Source organism: Oncorhynchus mykiss, chromosome 17 (genome assembly GCF_013265735.2).
Source record: "Oncorhynchus mykiss isolate Arlee chromosome 17, USDA_OmykA_1.1, whole genome shotgun sequence".
In the NCBI taxonomy this organism is placed as follows: Eukaryota; Metazoa; Chordata; class Actinopteri; order Salmoniformes; family Salmonidae; genus Oncorhynchus; species Oncorhynchus mykiss.
Window position 1 is genome coordinate 26770264 of NC_048581.1, and position 24097 is coordinate 26794360.

Here is a 24097-nt window from a genome sequence, read left to right on the forward strand (position 1 = left end):
TTCTTTTTCACCATAGGAATGGCTGAACGAACCAAGAGTAACTCCTTTTCCGGTCATCCAGCTGTTGTTCTTGCATCTAATGCCAAAACAAATTGTTCTTAGCAATGGGAAGTAAAGTAGCCCAGTCTTGCAGTCAATGACCAAAAGGGCCCTCTCTGGCCTCATGGGTGGAATGTTATTATCCTTTCTTTTGTGTTTTTTTTTAACAAATCCGGTGTCTCTATGTCAAAAGGGTTTTGTTATATTTCAGTCTTCAAGATTTGTTTAAGACTAATAATCTCTCTGTGTGACCTTGATTTAGCTCACTGCAGTAAAAGGTTATTAAGATGCATGCAGATTTGAACAGAGCTCAAGTCTGTGTGTGTGAAATGCCCTGATACTGACATTGACCCAAGCACAACTAACCTTTTTGTCAGCGATTGGGTGCAGAGTGAAAGCGGAGTCAGGCGCAGGACACAGGTATGGAGTAATCCAACTGTATTTACTCAAATAATAAAGCAAAATTCCAAAATGGAACATACAACAAAACTCTAACACGAACACAACCACTAACGACATAAACAATCACGGACAGAACAGAAATGTGTGTCAGATGGTTAAATAGGGAATGTAATGAGGGAATGTAAAACAGGTGTGTATGTAATCAGACAAAACAAAACGAAACAGAAAAATGGATTGGTAGTGACTAGAAAGCCGGTGACGTTGACCGCTGAACACCACCCGAACAAGGAGAAGAGCCGACTTCGGCGAAAGTCGTGACAATACCCCCCCCCCCCCCTTGACGCGCGGCTCCAGGAGCGCGCCGACATCGGCCTCGGGGACGACCAGGAGGACGGGACGCAGGGCGATCCGGGTGGAGACAGTGAAACTCGTGTAGTGATGAGGGATCTAGGATGTCATCCACCAGGTACTGAGGCCCCTCGCCCGACGCCTTGAGTCCATGGTGGCTCGTACGGTATATGCCGGGAACCCCTCGATGTCCAGAGGGGGCTGAGGAACCTCCCGCACCTCAGACTGCTGGAGCGGACCAGCCTCCACCGGCCTGAGGAGAGACACATGGAACGTGGGGTTAATGTGATAATCAGGGGGAGTTGTAACCTATAACAAACCTTGTTCAGTCTCCTCAGGACTTTAAATGGACCCACAAACCGCGGACCCAGCTTCTGGCAGGGCAGGTGAAAGGGCAGGTTTCGGGTCGAGAGCCAGACCTGATCCCCCGGTGCATACACCGGGGCCTCACTGCGGTAGCGGTCAGCACTCGCATTTTGCCTCCTGACGGTCCGTTGTAGCCGCACATGGGCAGCGTTCCATGTCTCCTCTGAGTGCCGAAACCATTCATCCACCGCAGGAGCCTCGATCTTGCTCTGATGCCATGGTGCCAGGACCGGCTGATAACCCAGCACACATTGAAATGGTGATAGGTTGGTAGAGGATTGGCGGAGGGAGTTTTGGGCCATCTCCGCCCAGGGGATGTAAATCGCCCACTCCCTCGGCCGGTCCTGGCAATAGGACCGCAGAAACCTACCCACATCCTGGTTGACTCTTTCCACCTGCCCGTTACTCTCGGGGTGAAAACCTGAGGTAAGGCTGACTGAGACCCCCAGGCGTTCCATAAACGACCTCCATACTCTAGACGTGAATTGGGGACCCCGATCAGAAACTATATCCTCAGGCACCCTGTAGTGCCGGAATACGTGGGTGAAAAGGGCCTCCGCAGTCTGTAGAGCGGTAGGGAGACCGGGCAAAGGAAGAAGGCGGCAGGATCCACAACGACCAGAATCGTGGTGTTACCCTGCGACAGGGGAAGATCCATCACGAAATCCACGGATAGGTGTGACCATGATCGTTGTGGAACGGGAAGGGGTTGTAATTTCCCTCTGGGCAGGTGTCTAGGTGCCTTGCACTGTGCGCATGCCGAACAGGAGGACACATACACCCTCACGTCCTTAGCTAAAGTGGGCCACCAGTACTTCCCAGCAAGGCAGCGCACCGTCCGACCGATGCCAGGATGACCAGAGGAGGGTGACGTGTGAGCCCAACAGATCAAACGATCGCGGACATCAAACGGAAATGTACAGACGCCCAGCTGGACACTTGGGGGAGTGGGCTCTGCACGTGACGCCCGCTCGATGTCCGTGTCCACCTCCCATACCACCGGTGCCACCAGGCGAGAAGCTGGAATTATGGGAGTGGGATCCGTGGACCGCTCCTCTGTATCATACAGCCGGGACAGTGCGTCTGCCTTAACGTTCTGGGAACCTGGTTTGTAGGAAAGGGTGAAAACAAAACGGGTAAAAAACATGGCCCACCTTGCCTGACGAGGGTTCGGTCTCCTCGCTGCTCGAATGTACTTAAGATTGTGGTGGTCAGTCCAAATGAGAAAAGGGTGTCTAGCCCCCTCAAGCCAATGTCTCCACGCTTTCAGAGCCATGACAACAGCTAACAACTCCAGGTCCCCCACATCATAGTTTCGCTCCGCCGGGCTGAGCTTCTTCAAAAATAATGCACAGGGGCGGAGCTTTAGTGGCGTACCCGAGCGCTGAGACAGCACAGCCCCTATCCCTGCCTCGGACGCGTCCACCACAACTATGAACGCTAAGGAGGGATCAGGATGAGCCAGCACTGGAGCCGAGGTAAACAGAGCCTTCAGGTGACCAAAAGCCCTGTCCGCCCCTGCTGTCCACTGCAGTCGCACCGGTCCCCCCTTCAGCAGTGAGGTAATGGGAGCCACTACCTGACCAAAACCCCGGATAAATCTCCGGTAGTAGTTGGCAAACCCTAAAAACCGCTGCACCTCCTTTACCGTGGTTGGAGTTGGCCAATTACACAGGGCTGAAATGCGGTCATTCGCCATCTCTTACCCTGACGCTGAAAAGCGGTACCCTAGGAAGGAGATGGACTGTTGGAAGAACAGACATTTCTCAGCCTTGACGTACAGGTCATGTTCCAACAGTCTACCAAGCACCCTGCGTACCAGGGACACATGCTCGGCGTGTGTAGCGGAGTATATTAGAATGTCATCTATATACACCACTAGACCCTGCCCGTGCAGGTCCCTGAAAATCTAATCTACAAAGGATTGGAAGACTGATGGAGCATTCATTAACCCGTACGGCATGACGAGGTACTCATAATGCCCAGAAGTGGTGCTAAATGCTGTCTTCCACTCATCTCCTGCCCGGATACGCACCAGGTTGTAAGCGCTCCTGCGGGCCAATTTTGTGAAGAAACGCGCCCCGTGTAAACACTGTATTTTACCTTTATCTTATTTAAACCTCGATAATCAATACACGGGCGCAAACCTCCATCCTTTTTCTTCACAAAAAAGAAACTTGAGGAGACAGGTGAGATGGAAGGTTGAATGTATCCCTGTCCCAGAGATTCGGTGACATATGTCTCCATAGCCACCGTCTCCTCCTGTGACAGAGGATACACATGACTCCTGGGAAGTGCAGCATCTACCAAGAGATCTATCGCACAATCCCCCTGTCGATGGGGTGGTAATTGAGTCGCCTTCTTTTTATAGAAGGCGAGTGCCAAATCGGCATATTCGGGGGGAATGTGCATGGTGGAAACCTGGTTTGGACTTTCCACCGTAGTGGCACCTAAGGAAACACCAACACACCTACCTGAACACTGACAGGACCATTCCTTGAGAGCCCTCTGTTGCCACGAATTAATAGGATAATGAGAGGCCAACCAAGGAAGACCCAATACAACAGGAAACGCAGGAGAGTCGATCAGGAAGATACTAATTCTCTCCTCGTGATCCCCCTGCGTTCTCATAGCAATGGGCGCTTTGACCTCCCCAATTAGCCCCGGCCCCAAAGGACGACTATCTAAGGCATGTACAGGGAAGGGAACATCAACAGGAACAATAGGAATCCCTAATCTATGTGCTAAGGAGCGGCCAATAAAGTTCCCAGCTGCGCCTGAATCTACTAGCGCCTTATGCTGGGAATGTGGGGAGAACTCAGGAAATTCTATAGGTAACCACGTGTGCAACAGGGGACTCTGGGTGAGTTGTGTGCCTACTCACCTGGGATGACCCACCAGTGCTCCGCCTGCTACCTCGACCTCCTGGAGAACCACCCCAGTACCGACCAGCAGTGTGCCCTCTGCGGCCACAACTGGTACAGGGAATGGTCCCCCCTCCGGTCCCCCTCATAGCAGCCCCTCCTAACTCCATAGGTATGGGATCCAATGTGCTTGGTAATGTTACGGGCGGACCCCGATCCAGACGTCCACGGGAGGCCAACAGGTTATCCAGCCGGATAGACAAGTCCACCAGCTGGTCCAGGTTGAGAGTAGTGTCCCTGCAGGCTAGCTCCCTACGAACGTCCTCACGTAAACTACACCTGTAGTGGTCGATCAGGGCCCGGTCATTCCATCCCGCACCAGCTGCCAGAGTTCTGAAGTTCAGTGCGAACTCTTGAGCGCTCCTCATCTCCTGTCTCAGATGGAACAATCTCTCTCCCGCCGCTCTCCCTTCAGGTGGATGATCAAAAACTGCCCGGAAGCGGCGGGAGAAGTCCTGTAGTCATCCAGAGTCGGACCTTCCCTTCCCCAGATGGAAGCGGCGGGAGAAGTCCTGTAGTCATCCAGAGTCGGACCTTCCCTTCCCCAGATGGAAGCGGCGGGAGAAGTCCTGTAGTCATCCAGAGTCGGACCTTCCCTTCCCCAGATGGAAGCGGCGGGAGAAGTCCTGTAGTCATCCAGAGTCGGACCTTCCCTTCCCCAGATGGAAGCGGCGGGAGAAGTCCTGTAGTCATCCAGAGTCGGACCTTCCCTTCCCCAGATGGAAGCGGCGGGAGAAGTCCTGTAGTCATCCAGAGTCGGACCTTCCCTTCCTCAGATGGCGTTGGCCCACTACAGGGCTTTTCCAGTCAGGCAGGAGATGAGAGCGCCCACTCTCTCACGTCCGGAAGGAGCCGGCTGAACAGCTGCCAGGTAGAGCTCCAGCGGGGGTAGGATACCCTGGCACCCGGCAACTGATCCGTCATACGCTCCTGTGAGCAAGAGCCGAATTCCACTGGGACTTGACGACTAAGGGGTGAACATCGGTGTAGGTTGAGGCTCGGGTGGAGGTGTAGTAGCGTTGACAGGAAAGCCTCCTCTCCCATCTGTACATAGTTTACAACACGCGATCCATGGCTGTCCCTAGCCGGTTTAACATGGTTGCGTGCTGCTGAACTCGCTCCTCTACTGGAAGAGAAGGGCTGGCTGTACCTGCTGACTCCATTTGAATGGTCCGTGATTCTGTCAGCGATTGGGTGCAGAGTGAAAGCGGAGTAAGGCGCAGGACACAGGTATGGAGTAATCCAACTGAATTTACTCAAAGAATAAAGCAAAATTCCAAAATGGAAAATACAACAAAACTCTAACACGAACACAACCACTAACGACATAAACAATCACGGACAGAACAGAAGGAGGGAATGTAAAACAGGTGTGTATGTAATCAGACAAAACAAAACAAAACAGAAAAATGGATCGGTAGTGACTAGAAAGCCGGTAACGTCGACCGCCGAACACCACCCGAACAAGGAGAAGGGCCGACTTCCGTGGAAGTCGTGACGCTTTTTCTCTTGACTTCTTATGAATTGCCTATTTATTTTGTAACTCCTAATTTCTGTCCATTTTGTCTGTCCAGGTATTAAAAGTGACCACTTGGATATTGTCTCCACCACCAAATGGCTAACCCCGGTTGCAGTCATAGGCTCTCTGATCATTGGACTCCTTGCTGCACTGCTGTTCTTTAAGAGGCGTTCTGCCCAACGTAAGTGCATTAATTGTCATACTCATGTACCTGATCATGTACCTGTTTGTCATGCTAGCTGGTGCTAGATTAACCTGTACAGTGGCCCTGTCTCTGCCAAGCCTGCATGCTCTGGCAGTCATCCATTTTGGCCTTGCATGGGGGATTACACAACCTGTAATGTTGTCTGGTAACTCAGCCAATCAATTAATAAGGGATCATAGCTTTCACCTGGATTCACCTGGTCAGTCTATTTCATGGAAAGAGCAGGTGTCCTTGATGTTTTGTATACTCAGTGTATAATATTGTAATAAAACTATAATCTGTTAATGGATTAAGCATTAACCTCACTTGTAGGCTATTTATTGTTCATCAGCATCGCTTTTGGTTAAATGATGATATTTTTGATTGAATTTGTTTTAAGCTAAATTGTAATAGTAGGTTTTATGTCCATTTTGACAGGAGCTCGAAGGCAGTCCACCTTCCCATTAATGAGTATGTCCTTCAATATTCAGTATATGTCATTTTAATTTGTCACTTTGAGTTTATGGTTTCCCATCTTTCCTAGACAGTTCACAGAAGTCACTGTAAAAGCAATACATATACTTTATAATGACCAACATCATATTTTGAATATTTGATCAAAATTTTAACTCAACAAGTGAAAATGATTACATTTTCCAAGGCAAAAACAACATTCCATAATGCATTCACATATCCTGAGTGCCAGTCTGTTTGGGCTATCATGCCAACCCCTTGTCACTCATTGTCATGCCTAACATCTTTGTCTTGACAATGAGCTATGGAGTTGGCAAGAGTAGTACAAACAGATATTTGACCAGGCTAGCATTCACATGATTTTGGTTTGTGAAACTAGCCACTCAGCCTTGGACAGTAAAACTGTGAAACTGTGGCCACTCACCCGGGACACATGTCTGTCTGTTCTCACCCTTCCAAATCTCCTCACTAACCACATCCTCTATCAGTTCCTCTTCACTGTTGCTTCAGAGGGAGATACCTTCTTTACATTGTCTGATTTGCTGTACATACCGTATCTGTCCTATCAGTCCAGGGCAGGTGTTGGGGCCTCCAGGGGCAAACATGGGCCTGTGTGTTAGACATTATTGCCTGTTTGTTAGATTTCTTGTCCCTGTATCTGTCCCTGTGTAATATCTGATATGCTGTACACACAGTATCTGACTTAGCTTTCCTATTAAACATGACTATTAGGGTGATTGAATGTAGGTCAAAGGGTAGTGTTTCTTCCGTCACAAGTGGAGTAGAAAATGGAGGCCGGATGACTAATTGTTTACCAAACCAGTTGGCGATGATGATGGCTCTGCTTTACCATTGTTCTCATGGGGAAATCTTAAGAATTGACTTACCCCTTTTCTAATTAAGGTAGTTAAGCTGCATGGCTGTAGTGAAGGAAGATTATTTATTTGGGTCATACTATTATGTAATGCTGGGTGAAATATGGGCCTATCTGCAATGAGAGGAAAGACTTGCTGTCTTGACTAACTTTTCTCTTTCTGCCCAACTCTTAATTCTACTGAACTTTGGAGAAGACAATGCTCCTCTGGAGATTTAAACGTTAGATGACATTCCTCCACAATATGTCACAGATTAGCTTCTCACTTAGTATTTTTCTTTTTTAGGTGGCCACCAACCAGATACCAGGCATGATCAATATGTTGAGGCATGAGGTACTGTATCCACGTGTTCAATCTACAATGAATATATTTATATTGTAAATCTCATGAATATACAGTGGGGCAAAAAAATATTTAGTCAGCCACCAATTGTGCAAGTTCTCCCACTTAAAAAGATGAGAGAGGCCTGTAATTTCCATCATAGGTACACTTCAAAAATACTTATTTTCCACCATAATTTGGAAATAAATTCATAAAAAATCCTACAATGTGATTTTCTGGATTTTTTTTTTCTCATTTTGTCTGTCATAGATGAAGTGTACCTATGATGAAAATTACAGGCCTCTCTCATCTTTTTAAGTGGGGGAACTTGCACAATTGGTGGCTGACTAAATACTTTTTTGCCCCACTGTATCTATCTAAAACATATTGTATCAACATCTACTGTATTTATAATAGCTCTCTTGCTATTCAGCATCATAGCTTCATAGGGGACATGTTTTTTTAAATTTTTTATATTGATTATCTTCTATCTTCTAGTTATCTTGTAGTTTACATGCTGCTCGTGCTCCTTGTAATGATTAGTGAAGTGTCTCCTGTTTTTACTTTCTATTATTTTATTTTGTAACATATTCTCCTTCTCTCTCTCTCGCCTTCTCTCTTTTGCTCTCTCTCCCTCTGTCTCCCTGTTGCCAGGTCTAAACAGCGACAGGAGCTGATTAGTTAACTGGCAGTCTCTGGAAGGGGCTGTTTCCTTGACCATCAATAAGGAGCTTGTCACCTTCACTGTTCTTTGATGGACTGTTTCCTGTTAAGTGTTCGGTGACAGTCACTTTGGCACTCAGGTCATTCTGATTTGAGGCATTTGTTTCTTCATAATCTACTGAGGATGCCAGCCTTTAAGCACTGTGGTTGATTACAAATGATATAACTCTTTAACAGCCTATGTTTAAAAGCCTAACATAAATTGTTATATACAGAGTTGCCATGGTGTAGGTAAACTGTAGATTCTACCAGCATGATTGTTAAAACTCAGGTCTGCTAAGAGCAAATTTGAATACTGTGAAAATTCTTTGCAACTTCCGGTGCAGGTTTACAGGCTGTTCCTGCTTTAAGTTAGTTTTAACAGTGGTCAAGTAGGGTACTGTGGCTATTTGATCATAATGTAGGCCTACCAGAGTGGCCTACCATAATAAACAATGGAGAAAATGCATCCCATAACATTATAACATGGAAATAGCTGTTCTATCATTCAGCCAACAGTAGCAGCCAATGTGCGGTGTTCAATGTAAGTCTACATTCCATGAGACTTTTGAAAAAAACATGTAGGACTTGACATGAACCTGTTTATCCACAAGGAGGTGATTGAAAATGTTGTTGTGTTGTTTGATGCAAGAAACCACTTGCATCATTATTCCCATACCATTATGACAGAGAATGACACAAATTATGCTACCCTCTGCCTATTGGCTACTTAGCGTATTCAAGGCTGAAATGCACAAGTTTTGTGTTCTTGTAGGAAGCAATCACCCCCCCCCCCCCCCTCCCACATTTCTGACTACAAATTATCAATAACTGGGCTAATAACTCACTAACTAGTGAACAAATGTACAAATGTGCACAAGTCGCTACATATAGTTCTTGCTTTGATCTACTCACAACCGCTCATGCTGTAAAAGCAGTCCAGTTCAAAGTGAATGGCACAGATCTATATATGACAATGGTCTATTTGTATATAGGCCTACTGCAGCTCTGATTGGTTATTGGCACACTGGTCTGTGTAGAGTACAAGTCTGCCTGTCAATGCAATAGAATCCTACTCTGATGCGTTCTGCCTACAACAAAATATTTTATATATTTAGTTTTGCATAGCAAGTATTGCACTGTTTGTTTTGTTTCGGTATGTTGTATTGAAAGTGGCTGATATTGCGTTCATTCGATCACAATTCCCACAGTAAAGGGAAACACTGATAGTGTTAACTAACAGGCAAAACTCTAGAAAGTTGAGTAAAGTTCAGACTCGCACAGGGCTGATATTTCTTCTGCGTATCAGTCCCGGGGAGCTGCACATGCGCAGCTTAGAGGGAACATTGTTCATGAGTGTACACAGCACTTTTTCAAAAAAGATGAAGTGAAACTAATTTCGCCTCTGAGGTTTCACAAGACTGTACAGTGCAATACGACACGTTTCATTTGACCAAAGATTTGTTGATCATCAGGTTTCAATAGATACTGCTGTGCCTGCCACTGTCCTCCCTGGGCTTTCATTCTGCTACAATGTGTATGAGAAGAAATGTTATGCTAAATAGCACATTACTTTTGACTAGAAGGAATAGGGTGCCATTTTGAAGTCATCCTTTGACTTGACTTTGTGTAATATCTGGAACTTATTGTAACATTAAACCAACCTTGTTACCAACAGCCAGCCTGTTGCTTCAACAGTGCTACCGCAGCAGTTTCTTTTGATTTCTCCTTCCTCTTTCTGCTGCTGGAAAATTTAGATCCATATCTATGTCTTGCCCAGGCCCGCCTCCATGAAGTCAGTTTAATGGAATGCAACAGTAAACATGAAAACCGATGGACTAGAGTCAATTATTAATTAAGTTTCAAGGTGACGTAAACATCTTCACCTGGTGGTTGATTATGATCATTTTGGAAAAACATTTCAAAACATTTTGTGTTATGCAAGGGGCAGCAATTGTCTTATATTTATATAGTGATCGTTTCAGTTCACATTTTACTGCTATCGTGTTGCTGGTGATGGCGTTACATATCGACTGAGAAATCTGTTGTTATATTGAGGTAACTTGAGGTGAATGCCGTCCACAGCAAGACTACACCTCCCACAATTCCTTCCAACCCTTCTACAGTATCTGTTCCTTCTTGCTTAAGTGCAAACTTGGCAGCTGGCACTGTAGATACAGATATGATTAACCTATCTCTATGCCAGCCTGCATTTTTGCTCAGCTCTACTATGGTGGCTTGAGATGTTTGTGTGTAAAGTTATGACAATTTGCCAATTCTAACAAAATTAAGAAATGTTATTTCGTAGTGTAAGAGGCCAAGATGAGAGAGGACTCCTGTCTGTATATGAAGTGATTGTCAAGTGATTTGATAATAGGTACAAAAAAAAGACAATATAATATTGTAATAAAACTATAATCTATTAATACATCAACTGCACTTGTAGGCTATTTATTGTTAATCTGTTAATGGATTAAGCATCAACTGCACTTGTAGGCTATTTATTGTTAATCTGTTAATGGATTAAGCATTAACCTCACTTGTAGGCTATTTATTGTTAATCTGTTAATGGATTAAGCATTAACCTCACTTGTAGGCTATTTATTGTTAATCTGTTAATGGATTAAGCATTAACCTCACTTGTAGGCTATTTATTGTTAATCTGTTAATGGATTAAGCATTAACCTCACTTGTAGGCTATTTATTGTTCATCAGCATCGCTTTTGGTTTAATGATGATATTTTTGATTGAATTTGTTTTAAGCTAAATTGTAATAGTAGGTTTTATGTCCATTTTGACAGGAGCTCGAAGGCAGTCCACCTTCCCATTAATGAGTATGTCCTTCAATATTCAGTATATGTCATTTTAATTTGTCACTTTGAGTTTATGGTTTCCCATCTTTCCTAGACAGTTCACAGAAGTCACTGTAAAAGCAATACAATACATGTCTGCTTGAGGCCTATGTACCTTACCCCATATGTACCTTACCCCATATGTACCTTACTCCATATGTACCTTGCCCCGTATGTACCTTGCCCCGTATGTATCTTACCCCATATGTACCTTACCCCATATGTACCTTACCCCATATGTATCTTATCCCATATGTATCTTACCCCATATGTATCTTACCCCATATGTATCTTACCCCATATGTATCTTACCCCATATGTATCTTACCCCATATGTATCTTACCCCATATGTACCTTACCCCATATGTACCTTGCCCCATATGTATCTTACCCCATATGTATCTTACCCCATATGTATCTTACCCCATATGTACCTTGCCCCATATGTACCTTGCCCCATATGTACCTTGCCCCATATGTACCTTGCCCCATATGTACCTTGCCCCATATGTACCTTACCCCATATGTATCTTACCCCATATGTATCTTACCCCATATGTATCTTACCCCATATGTACCTTACCCCATATGTACCTTGCCCCATATGTATCTTACCCCATATGTATCTTACCCCATATGTATCTTACCCCATATGTACCTTGCCCCATATGTACCTTGCCCCATATGTACCTTACCCCATATGTACCTTGCCCCATATGTATCTTACCCCATATGTATCTTACCCCATATGTATCTTACCCCATATGTATCTTACCCCATATGTACCTTACCCCATATGTACCTTACCCCATATGTACCTTGCCCTATTTTGTATGTTTTTATATGTGACTTTGTTTATTATTAATGATATCATTGAGATGAAAGTTTTTTTACTTTGTCCAGATAAACCATGTAAAATGCAGAATATCATTTTGTGTGATGTTTCTGGGTATATTTCACACTGTGAAATTCCTGTTCAAATGGCGCACCTTGATACTGTTCATTAAACACAGGGCAGTGAGAAAGATGTTACACGGAAGGTTTTGTAAATATTTTCAATTGTTGTTTTTAAATACTACAATCTTTAAACAAATGAAAAGCGTAATTGATGGGGAGGCTAATCTGCATTCTTTCATGTTCTAAGATGTAAACTGTTTTCATAAGTTTTAAGGAACCAAAAGCTGTAAACCCATTGTGAGGAAAATGTATGTAATTACTGCACAAAGAAAGAAAATAATCTTCATCATTATTTATTATATAAGTAGTTACAGTACCTGAAGACTGTATTTTTTTGCCCAGCGACAGTTCATTAGTACACCGTAGCAAAACAATTCCCAATCGGCTTTCATTTGGTCCCTTGTGAATACAACCCTGGATTGATTGAACTGAAGTTAGACATGTGACACTGAACAGAAGCAACATGTCCACTAGAGGGAATTCTCTCCTCTCATTCAAATTCTGATGCAAAGCGTGAGAAGAGATATGAGCTGAGTTGTATTAACATTGAGAAAAATCGACATCTGGAAGGTGAATAACATGAACACAACATGATGTAACTTTGATATGTTTTTTTAACATGCCTGTTGTAATGTGAATGCAGTGAAGTTCATTTACAGTTGGATATGTTGTTGTGGTTCTATAACAATTCAGTCCATCTACTCTGCACTCACCATATTTTTTGACTAACACAATAAACCATTGCAATTATAATAACATATATATAGCATTTATTTCAATTAAGAATTCTAAATTAGACTGCAGTAATACATGAAGGTGTGGTTGACTGTGAGGGACTGTGATGTCAGATGTGTCGTATTTCCTGTTCTTTATAAGTAGATGTCAGACAGAGACAGACAGCAGTACACAGCCAGATGTGGTGATATGATGCCACTGCTGAGGTGTTTGCTCTTGTTCTACTTCTCATTCAATGAATTGACCACAGCAGCAGGTAAGGCAAGCTGTTTCTTCCCACCAATCAAGGTTGATTCTGTGTTAAATCATGTTAACTCATTAAAGTGAGGGTTCTGAGTCCTGCAAATGTTTCATTTTGTGTGTCCAACATTTTTGAGTTTTCTCCACATGTCAAGTATGGATTTTTTTGTTGTCTTAAACCACAACCAAGTTAGCGTGGTACTACATCCTATCCCTTGATCATTGCCTGCAGTTTTGCATCTGTAGACCTATTTCATGCATCTTTCTGTAAAAGGTCCTTTCAGTAGTCCTCACAAGGGAGGAAAAAATCCCTTGTTCTCCCATTGCAGCTGTTTATCCCTATTCTTCAGCTACATTGACTCCAGAAGCAACAACTATATTGTGGGTGAGAATAACTCCAACAGCTTTAGTGGCCACTTTAATTAATTTTACAGTACTGTCATCTCCCACACATTGTTTCCTTAATAACAGAATGTGTTTCCTTCAGTGTGAAAAAAAGCCTTTCACACTTGACTTCTCCCTCCCTTACTAGCTCTAACTTTACTGATAGCTACTTTATTGAGGAAAAATGTATTTACTATGACTGCGATATGTGGTTGACCCACCTAGCTAGACTACATTACCAAAGTATGTGGACGCCTGCTCGTCAAACATCTCATTCCAAAATCATGAGCATTAATATGGAGTTGGTCCCCCTTTGCTGCTATAACAGCATCCACTCTTCTGGGAAGGCTCTCCAGCAATGTTGGAACATTGTTGTGGGGACTTGCTTCCATTTAGCCACAAGAGCATTAGTGAGGTCGGGCACTGATGTTGGGCGATTAGGCATGGCTTGCAGTCGACATTCCAATTCATCCCAAAGGTGTTCAATGGGGTTGACGTCAGGGCTCTGTGCAGGCCAGTCAAGTTCTTCCACACCGATCTCAACAAACCATTTCTGTAATGACCTCGCTTTGTGTATGGGGGCATTGTCATGCTGAAACAAGAAAAGACCTTCCGCAAACTGTGGCCACAAAGTTGGAAGCACAGAATCGTCTAGAATGTCATTGTGTGCTTTAGCATTAAGATTTCCCTTCACTGGAACTAAGGGGCCTAGCCCGAACCATGAAAAACAGCCCCAGAACATTATTCCTCCTCCACCAAACGTTATAGTTGGCACTATGCATTCATTCAGGTAGCGTTCTCCTGGCATTCGCCAAACCCAGATTCGTCCGTCAGACTGCCAGATTGTGAAGCATGATTTATCACTCCAGAGAGCGCGTTTCCACTGCTCCAGAGTCCAATGCCGGCGAGCTTTACACCACTCCAGCCACAGCTTGGCATTGTGCATGGTGATCTTAGGCTTGTGTGCGGCTGCTTGGCCATGGAAACCCATTTCATTAAGTTCCTGACAAACAGTTATTGTGCTGACATTGCTTCCAGATGCAGTTTGGAACTCTGTAGTGAGTGTTGCACCTAAGGACAGACGATTTTGTGTGTCCTACCACTTCGCGGCTGAGCCGTTGTTGCTCCTAGACGTTTCCACTTCACAATAACAGCACTTACAGTTGACCGGTGCAGCTGTAGCAGGGCAGAAATTTGATGAACTGACTTATTGGAAAGGTGGCATTCTATGACGGTGCCAAGTTGAAAGTCACTGGGTTCTTCAGTAAGGTCATTCTACAGCCAATGTTTGTCTATGGAGATTGCATGGGTGTGTGTTCAATTTTATACACCTGTCTTCAACGGGTGTGGCAGAAATAGCCGAATCCACTCATTTGAAGGGGTGTCCACATACTTTTGTACATGTAGTGCATCTTAAGATGAACACCTAAGTCGCTCTGGATAAGTGTGTCTGCTAAATGACTAAAATGTAAATGCTCTTTTGTCGATTTGCATAATGTTCACATTTTATTGTGTTTGCCTGCCAAATAAATAGTTAAAACAGGTATGTTGACAATCCAGGTGGGAGGTGACAAATAGATAGCTTAATAGGGGGCAGTTGCCTATGTTAGGCCCTCATTCACTATGCACTTACACTGAACAAAAATATGAATGCAACATGTAAAGTGTTGATCCCATGTCTCATGAGCTGAAATAAAAGATCCCAGAAATGTTCCATGCCCACAATATTTTCTCAAATGTTGTGCACAAATTTGTTTACATCCCTGTTAATGAGTATTTCTCTTTTGCCAAGATAATACATCCACCTGAGAGGTGTGGCATATCAAGAAGCTGGTTAAACAGCATGATCATTACACAGGTGCACCTTGTGATGGGTCCACTAAAAGGCAACTCTAAAATGTGCAGTTTTGTCATACCACACAATGCCACAGATGTCTCAAGTTTTGAGGGAGCGTGCAATTGGCATGCTGCCTGCAGGAATGTCCACCAGAGCTGTTGCTAGAGAATTTATTGTTCATTTCTATACCATATTTTTATTTTATTTCACCTTTATTTAACCAGGTAGGCTAGTTGAGAACAAGTTCTCATTTACAACTGCGACCTGGCCAAGATAAAGCATAGCAGTGTGAACAGACAACAACACAGAGTTACACATGGAGTAAACAATAAACAAGTCAACACAGTGGAAAGAAAAAAATAGTCTATATACATTGTGTGCAAAAGGCTTGAGGAGGTAGGCAGATAATTACAAATTTGCAGATTAACACTGGAGTGATAAATGATCAGATGGTCATGTGCAGGTAGAGATACTGGTGTGCAAAAGAGCAGAAAAGTAAATAAATAAAAACAGTATGGGGATGAGGTAGGTAAATTGGGTGGGCTATTTACCGATGGACTATGTACAGCTGCAGCGATCGGTTAGCTGCTCAGATAGCAGATGTTTGAAGTTGGTGAGGGAGATGAAAGTCTCCAACTTCAACGATTTTTGCAATTCGTTCCAGTCACAGGCAGCAGAGAACTGGAAGGAAAGGCGGCCAAATGAGGTGTTGGCTTTAGGGATGATCAGTGAGATACACCTGCTGGAGCGCGTGCTACGGGTGGGTGTTGCCATCGTGACCAGTGAACTGAGATAAGGCGGAGCTTTACCTAGCATGGACTTGTAGATGACCTGGAGCCAGTGGGTCTGGCGACGAATATGTAGCGAGGGCCAGCCGACTTGAGCATACAGGTCGCAGTGGTGGGTGGTATAAGGTACTTTAGTAACAAAACGGATGGCACTGTGATAAACTGCATCCAGTTTACTGAGTAGAGTATTGGAAGCTATTTTGTAGATGACATCGCCGAAGTCGAGGAATGGTAGGATAGTCAGTTTTACTAGTGTAAGTTTGGCGGCGTGAGTGAAGGAGGCTTTGTTGCAGAATAGAAAGCCGACTAGATTTGATTTTAGATTGGAGATGTTTGATATGAGTCTGGAAGGAGAGTTTACAGTCTAGCCAGACACCTAGGTACTTATAGATGTCCACATAAACCACCTCCAGCGTCCTTTTAGGGAATTTGGCAGTACGTCCAATAGTGGCGGTGGGGTTATGGTATGGGCAGGCATAAGCTACGGACAATGAACACAATTGCATTTTAACGATGGCAATTTGAACGCACAGAATTACTGTGAGGCCCTTTTATTTTTTAAATGTATCTGTGACCAACAGATGCATCTGTATTACCAGTCATGTTAAATCCATAGATTAGGGCCTAATGAATTTATTTCAATTGACTGATTTCATCATATGAACTGTAAATTAATCAAATGTTTGAAATTGTCACATATTGCGTTTATATTTTTGTTCAGTATAATTAAGACCTATTCAGCCCTTTACTTTAGTCGATCAGGATTTGTTTCTGTTAGCAACTGTTTTATGTCCTTATTTTCCAATGACAGTCCAGAGCCACTCTGTGAGTGATAGGCAGTCTATAGACCTACCTCACGCAGTCTACAGACTTATCTCAAACTGCTGTGACAAGTGTTGTCATTGTACATTTCTCTCTTCCTACTCAGGAATCCAAAGATGACTTCAGCTACCAGTTTTCTGTTTTTTGCGATCCATTTAGCCTATATCAGAGCTGGAATTTCTTCTGAGAGTAAGTTGTGCCATAAATTCCATAATAATGATTATAAAATGTTATATACATAAATACAACAATTTATTTATTGTTTTCAGCAGATTATTAACATTGTGGTTTGGAAGAACTGTATATTATTTTTTACTAAAAGTTCAATAAGATTGGTGACATTATGATAAACCTGACCACTATAACAGTAATTATCTTCTGTATTTATGTGGTCTTTTTCTCTGAAATGATATTTTACTTACAGCATTTGTCAAACTGGAGTGTGAAGAAGAATACCATGGGGTTTATGGTCAGCAGTCATTGCTGGAGTGTATTGTCAATGCTGTTCAGAACGTGACCATCTTGACGGTGACCTGGAAGAGGGTGGGAGGTGATGCACCTTTGTTGGAATACCATAAACATGCAAATGCCTCAACCCTTGGATTTAAATTTGCTGAGCCATCCTGGAACAAGAATAATATGAATGTGTCCTTGTTGTTGACAAATACCAAGATGGCCGACAAGGGTGTGTATGAATGCATGGTGAGAACAGACAGTGGTGATGCTACAGCTACAGTCAGCCTCAGTGTCACAGGTGAGTCCTATACTGTCTACAGTTCAACCAAATGTGATTATAAAAGCACCTTTCAACACCGGTCAATGAAAGGAAAAAACTGGAACATGTGAGATATTCAGCCACTCTTTAAGGGCAATAGAAGAATACAATACAATACAACACTTATTTTTTTTAAATGCGTCTCAGCTCATAGCCTTCATCAGGGTGTTATGATGCCCACATGTTGAAATGAAGTTATATTCAACTTCCATTGTTGTCACACACACACACACACACACACCTGCCCATACATGTATGATAAAAAGTTGATAAGGATGTTTAGTCTGAAATGTGTTCAGGGGGAGTTCAGATCTATTGTGAGAGAGAGAGAGAGAGATTGGACAGCACAGCAGGAGCCAGAGTTACTTGACAGTTCTCAAATGGCACAGAGTAGTACCAGTGGGAATGTCCACAACTAGCCTCCATAATGCCATTCTACCCACGTCACGCAATCAGTGTTTACAAATAATGTACACAGACTCAATTAGAACATGTGAGTGATAAAAGGTAATTCCAGTTTATTAAAATCACTCCTCCAGTAATCTCATTCCAAGTTATAACCCTTTGATGGGTGTTGAAAAGGTGCAAAGTCTGTCTTAACGATGTTTACCCGCTGACGTTGTTGCGAACTGCACCCACATGTACAGTTGAAGTCAGATGTTTACATACACTTAGGGTGGAGTCATTAAAAATCGTTTTCAACCACCCCACACATTTCTTGTTAACAAACTATAGTTTTGGCAAGTTGGTTAGGACATCTACTTTGTGCATGACACAAGTCATTTTTCCAACAATTGTTTACAGACAGATTATTTCACTTATAATTCACTGTATCACAATTCCAGTGGGTCAGAAGTTTACATACACTAAGTTGACTGTGCCTTTAAACAGCTTGGAAAATTCCAGGAAATGATGTCATGGCATTAGAAGCTTCTGATTTGACATTATTTGAGTCAATTAGAGGTGTACCTGTGGATGCATTTCAAGGCCTACCTTCAAACTCAGTGCCTCTTTGCTTGACATCATAGGAAAATCAAAAGAAATCAGCCAAGACCTCAGACCTCCACAAGTCTGGTTCATCCTTGGGAGCAATTTCCAAACACTTGAAGGTACCACGATCATCTGTACAAACAATCGTACTCAAGTATAAACACAATGGGACCATGCAGCCATCATACCGCTCAGGAAGGAGACTCGTTCTGTCTCCTAGAGATGAATGTATTTTGGTGCGAAAAGTGAAAATCAATCCCAGAACAACAGTAAAGGACCTTGTGAAGATGCTGGTGGAACAGGTACAAAAGTATCTCTATCCCACAATAAAACGAGTCCTATCTCAACATAACCTGAAAGGCCGCTCAGCAAGGAAGAAGCCACTGCTCCAAAACCGCCATTAAAAAAGCCAGACTACGGTTTGCAATTGCACATGGGACAAAGATCAATCTGTTTGGAAAAATGTCCTCTGGTCTGATGAAACATAAATAGAACTGTTTGGCCATAATGACCATTGTTATGTTTGGAGGAAAAAGGGGGTGGCTTGCAAGCCGAAGAACACCATCCCAACCGTGAAGCACGGGGGTGCAGCATCATGTTGTGAGGGCATTGCTGCAGGAGGGACTGGTGCACTTCACAAAATAGATGGCATCATGAGGATGGAAAATTATGTGGATAGATTGAAGCAATATCTCAAGACATCAGTCAGGAAGTTAAAGCTTGGTTGCCAATGGGTCTTCCAAATGAACAATGACCCCAAGCATACTTCCAAAGTTGTGGCAAAATGGCTTAAGGACAACAAAGTCAAGGTATTGGAGTGGCCATCACAAAGCCCTGACCTCAATCCTATAGAAAATTTGTGGGCAGAACTGAAAAAGCGTGTGCGAGCAAGGAGGCCGACAAACCTGACTCAGTTACACCAGCTCTGTCAGGAGGAATAGGCCAGAATTCACCCAACTTATTGTGGGAAGCTTGTGGAAGGCTTCCTGAAATGTTTGACCCAAGTTAAACAATTTAAAGGCAATGCTACCAAATACTAATTGAGTGTATGTAAAGTTCTGACCCACTGGGAATGTGATGATAGAAATAAAAGCTGAAATGAATAATTCTCTCTGCTATTATTCTGACATTTCACATTCTTAAAATAAAGTGGTGATCCTAACTGACCTAAGACAGGGAATTTTTACAAGTATTAAATGTCAGGAATTGTGAAAAACTGAGTTTAAATGTATTTGGCTAAGGTGTATGAACTTTCAACTTCAACTGTATGTAATATAATGTATCTTTCTCTCTCTCGTCCAGCTATGTACAAATCACCAACCATGAGTTCCAGTCCTGAGAACTGCATAAAACAGAACACTGGTGTGACCATTTTCTGCAACTCTACAGGCGGGCACCAGAAAGGGTTGATCTGGTGGTTTGACGAGTTTGGCACGAACTGCACAGGCAGTGCTGAACTCGTGGCCAAAAAGACAGACGATACACTGTTTAGCCTCTCCAGTAAACTGACAGTTCTGAAGGCTACATACAGTGGTTCCACAAACTACTCATGCACAGTGCACAACACCAATGGAGTCCAGGAGGGGAAGGCATCATTTGAGATCCCGTTTGTATGTTCAGCAGGTATGTTCTGCCATCGTGGTCGGTATACACAGTGTCTATGAATGTTTGTGATGTCATCCTTTTTGAAAGCTGGGCCAAATCCAAAACATGCCAGTCTCCCTTATTCGCTCATCCTAACCCTGATCATTGTAAACATTTCAGCCTCAATCTAGCCTACTTTTATTAGCATAGGCCTTTTTAATGACATCTTTATCATGTGTGAGCACAATAAATCAGCCTCGTAATGAGAAAACATGTCACTAAGGGGTGGAGTAGATCAGGCCATAACATGCTCCCAAATCTGATTGAACATCTTCCTTGAAAATGAAAAAAATAAAATGAATGTCTTGGTTTGGCTAAGAAACATTCCATGTTTCAGTATGACCCCAGAAGATGTTCAATGTTTGCTTAACCCAGTCTGCGTGTCATCTGGTGATCCTAGAAGAAATAGTGGTTGTAAATTACCTGCACTAGTTGCAAATTAGAGCTCATCGTCTCCAATGCTCCATCTTTATCACGATTCAGTGCAGTCATAATACCTTCTTACCAGAACATTCCTTCTCTGCAGTTGTTTCTCACCTCTCGCAGCCATTTTGAATGTTTTTTCAGACCTGCCTGGCTGGGAATTTCCAAACACAAATTATCCATCTGATGCGAAAACGAATTAGTCTTAGCAATGGGGAGTAAATTAAGATTATATTTAGATTAGAAAAGAGCTCTAGTCTGTTTATTTTAAGATATCAAAATAATCAAATATTATACTGCAGGAAATGAAGTTGACCTGATGCTGACTTTGACCAATCATAAATGACCTTTTCCTCTGGATTTGATATTTTAGAATAATATTGGAACTTCTTTTTAGTTGAAATGACATTAAACTTTGGTTGACTGAATCCAGGTCTGCTGGATTAGATTTGTAAAAATAATCAGATTTGATTTGTTCTCAATCATGGACTTCGTGCATCTATGTCTGGTCACAGAGTAGCACTACCAGTATTTAATTCAAATACCTGTGAATTTCCTATTTAATTGGCAAATTGTTTATTTTCCACCTGCATTTGAAGGTTCAAAAGATGATTTTGCTTCTGACTCCACTACCCAGTGGCTTGCCCCAGTTGGGGTCATAGGATCTCTGGTCATTGGACTCCTTGCTGCGCTGCTGATATTTAAGAGGCGCTCTGTCCAACGTAAGTACATGAATTGTCATACAATACAGACTGATGACAGCTCTCAGACGGTGCTTACATGGGCCTGGCTGATATGTGTGATCTCTCTGTGTGTGTAACTCCTCCATGAACAGATATCATTGCATGAAGCTTTGTTGAGTATCATGGATCTCTGCTTGGCGTGCTAAATTAACCTGTATAGTGGGTCTGCATGCTTTAGCAGTTGGCAGCCACCCATTTTGGCTCTGAATAGGGATGATTACCTTAAAGTTACACTGCCAAGAACCTCAGTAGTCAAACAACGTAGTGAAAATACCCAGGCTCAGCCAGTCGTCATATACAGTAGTTAAACATCAGACATCTTTACTATACGATCAGTGGCTTTCAGCCATGTGTGGCATAGGCTTATATTAACCATGAAAAACAGTGTATTTGATGCTCGAAGTCAATATTAATGGATTCAGCATGAACTGCACTAGTAGGCTATTTATTGTTCATCAACATCACTTTTGCTTTACTTATTAGCTTTTTTATGTATACTGTACGAAAATATAAACGCAACATGCAACAATTTCAACCATTTTACTGAGTTACAGTTCATATAAGGAAATCAGTCAAATGAAATACATGAATAAGGCCCTCATCTATGGATTTCACATGACTGGGCAGGGGTGCATCAATGGGTGAGCCTGGGAGGGCATAGGTCCACCCCCTTCGGGGCCAGGACAGGCTAATTCATTTTTCCCCACAAAAGGGCTTTATTACAGACAGAAATACTCCTCAGTTTCATCAGCAGTCCGGTTGGTTGGTCTCAAATGATCCTGCAGTTGAAGAAGCCGGATGTGGAGGTCCTGGGCTGGCGTGGTCACATGTGGTCTGCGGTTGTGTGGCCGGTTGGACATAATGCAAAATTCTTTAAAACGACATTGGAGGCGGGTTATGGTAGAGAAGTGGACATTTAATTATATGGCAACAGCTCTGATGGACGTTCCTGCAGTGAACATGTCAAATGCACACTCACTCAAAACTTGAGACATCTGTGGCATTGTGATGTGTGACAAAATTGCACATTTTAGTGGCATTTTATTGTCCCCAGCACAAGGTGCACCTGTGTAACGATGCTGTTTAATCAGCTTCTTGACAAGCCACACATCTCAGGTGGATGGATTATTTTTGCAAAGGATAAATGCTCACTAACAGGGATGCATTTGTGCACAAAATTTGAGAGAAATATGTTTTTTGTGCATATGGAACATTTCTGGAATTTTTAATTCAGGACATTAAACATAGGACCGAGACTTTACATGTTGCATTTATATTTTTGTTCAGTATAGTTTGTTTTAAGCTAAATTGTAATAGTAGGTTTTATGTCATTTCTTTTTCACAGGTGCTCGAAGGCAGTCCACCTTCCCATTAATGAGTAAGTCCTTCAATATTCAGTATTTATAAAAAAATAAAAAATGGTTTCCCATCTTTCCTAGACAGTTCACATAATTCCCTGTAAAAGCAATACACATACTTTATAATGACCAGCATCTTCATTTGGAAAACTTGATAATTATAACTCAACAAATTAAAATGATTACATTTTCCAAGGCAAAAACAACATTCCATAATGCAGTCACATATCCTGAGTGCCAGTCTGTTTGGGCTATCATGCCAACCCCTTGTCACTCATTGGCATGCCTAACATCTTTGTCTTGACAATGAGATGGAGTTGGCAAGAGTAGTACAAACAGATATTTGACCAAGCTAGCATTCACATGCATTTGGTTTGTGAAACTAGCCACTCAGCCGGAACACCGTTCTCTTCCTTTGAATTGAATGACTTATTTGATTGAATGTACTTCAAACGGTAGTGTTTCTTCCCTCACAAGTGGAGTAGAAAATGGAGGCCAGATGATTACTAATTGTTTACCAAAACAGTTGGCGATGAAGATAGCTCCGCTTTTGTATTGTTCTCATGGGGAAATCTTAAGAAATGACTCACTGTCAACTGTTTATTTTCAGCAAACCTAACATGTGTAAATATTTGTATGAACATAAGATTTAACAACTGAGAAATAAACTGAACGAATTCCAGACATGACTAACATACATTTAATAATGTGTCCCTGAACAAAAAGGGCGTCAAAATCAAAAGTAACAGTCAGTATCTGGTGTGGCCACCAGCTGCATGAAGTACTGCAGTGCTTCTCATGGGCCTTCTCGTGGACTGCACCAGATTTGCCAGTTCTTGCTGTGAGATGTTACCCCACTCTTCCACCAAGGCACCTGCAAGTTCCTGGACATTTCTGGGGGGAATGGCCCTAGCCCTCAATGTCCGATCCAACAGGTCCCAGATGTGCTCAATGGGATTGAGATCCGGGCTCTTTGCTGGCCATGGCAGAACACTGACATTCCTGTCTTGCAGGAAATCACACACAGAACGAGCAGTATGGCTGGTGGCATTGTCATGCTGGAGGGTCATGTCAGGATGAGCCTGCAGGAAGGGTACCACATGAGGGAGGAGGATGTCTTCCCTGTAACGCACAGCGCTGAGATTTCCTGCAATGACGAGCTCAGTCCGAAGATGCTGTGACATGGTGGACCCTCCACCTCCAAATCGATCCCGCTTCAGAGTACAGGCCTCGGTGTAACGCTCATAACTGCGAATCCGACCATCACTCCTGGTGAGACAAAACTGTGACTCATCAGGGAAGGGCACTTTTTGCCAGTCCTGTCTGGTCCAGGGACGGTGGGTTTGTGCCCGCCCGTAGGCAACGATGTTGCCGGTGATGTCTGGTGAGGACCT

The 24097-nt window shown here is 43.1% G+C and overlaps 1 protein-coding gene across 8 annotated transcripts in view; it reads left to right on the plus strand.

The window, feature by feature from the left end:
* The window catches only part of LOC110493561 (hemicentin-1), a 41570-nt gene that overhangs the window by 11823 nt on the left and 5650 nt on the right, over window positions 1-24097 (plus strand). The window contains exons 5-13 of one of the 8 annotated variants that reach the window (XR_005036892.1): window positions 5654-5779; window positions 6221-6358; window positions 11094-11133; window positions 11214-12955; window positions 16877-16959; window positions 17195-17524; window positions 19838-20158; window positions 21202-21324; window positions 22691-22723. Coding sequence is in view for 2 of the 8 variants with exons in the window: in XM_021567908.2 (XP_021423583.2) it covers window positions 16887-16959; window positions 17195-17524; window positions 19838-20158; window positions 21202-21324; window positions 22691-22723 (880 nt within the window). In the remaining 6 variants the exon portion in view is untranslated. Of the gene's footprint in view, window positions 1-5653; window positions 5780-6220; window positions 6359-7416; window positions 7465-8106; window positions 13046-16876; window positions 16960-17194; window positions 17525-19837; window positions 20159-21201; window positions 21325-22690; window positions 22724-24097 lie in introns of those variants that run through there. The other 7 variants (XR_005036893.1, XR_005036894.1, XR_005036890.1 and 4 more) reach the window with 7 other exon arrangements.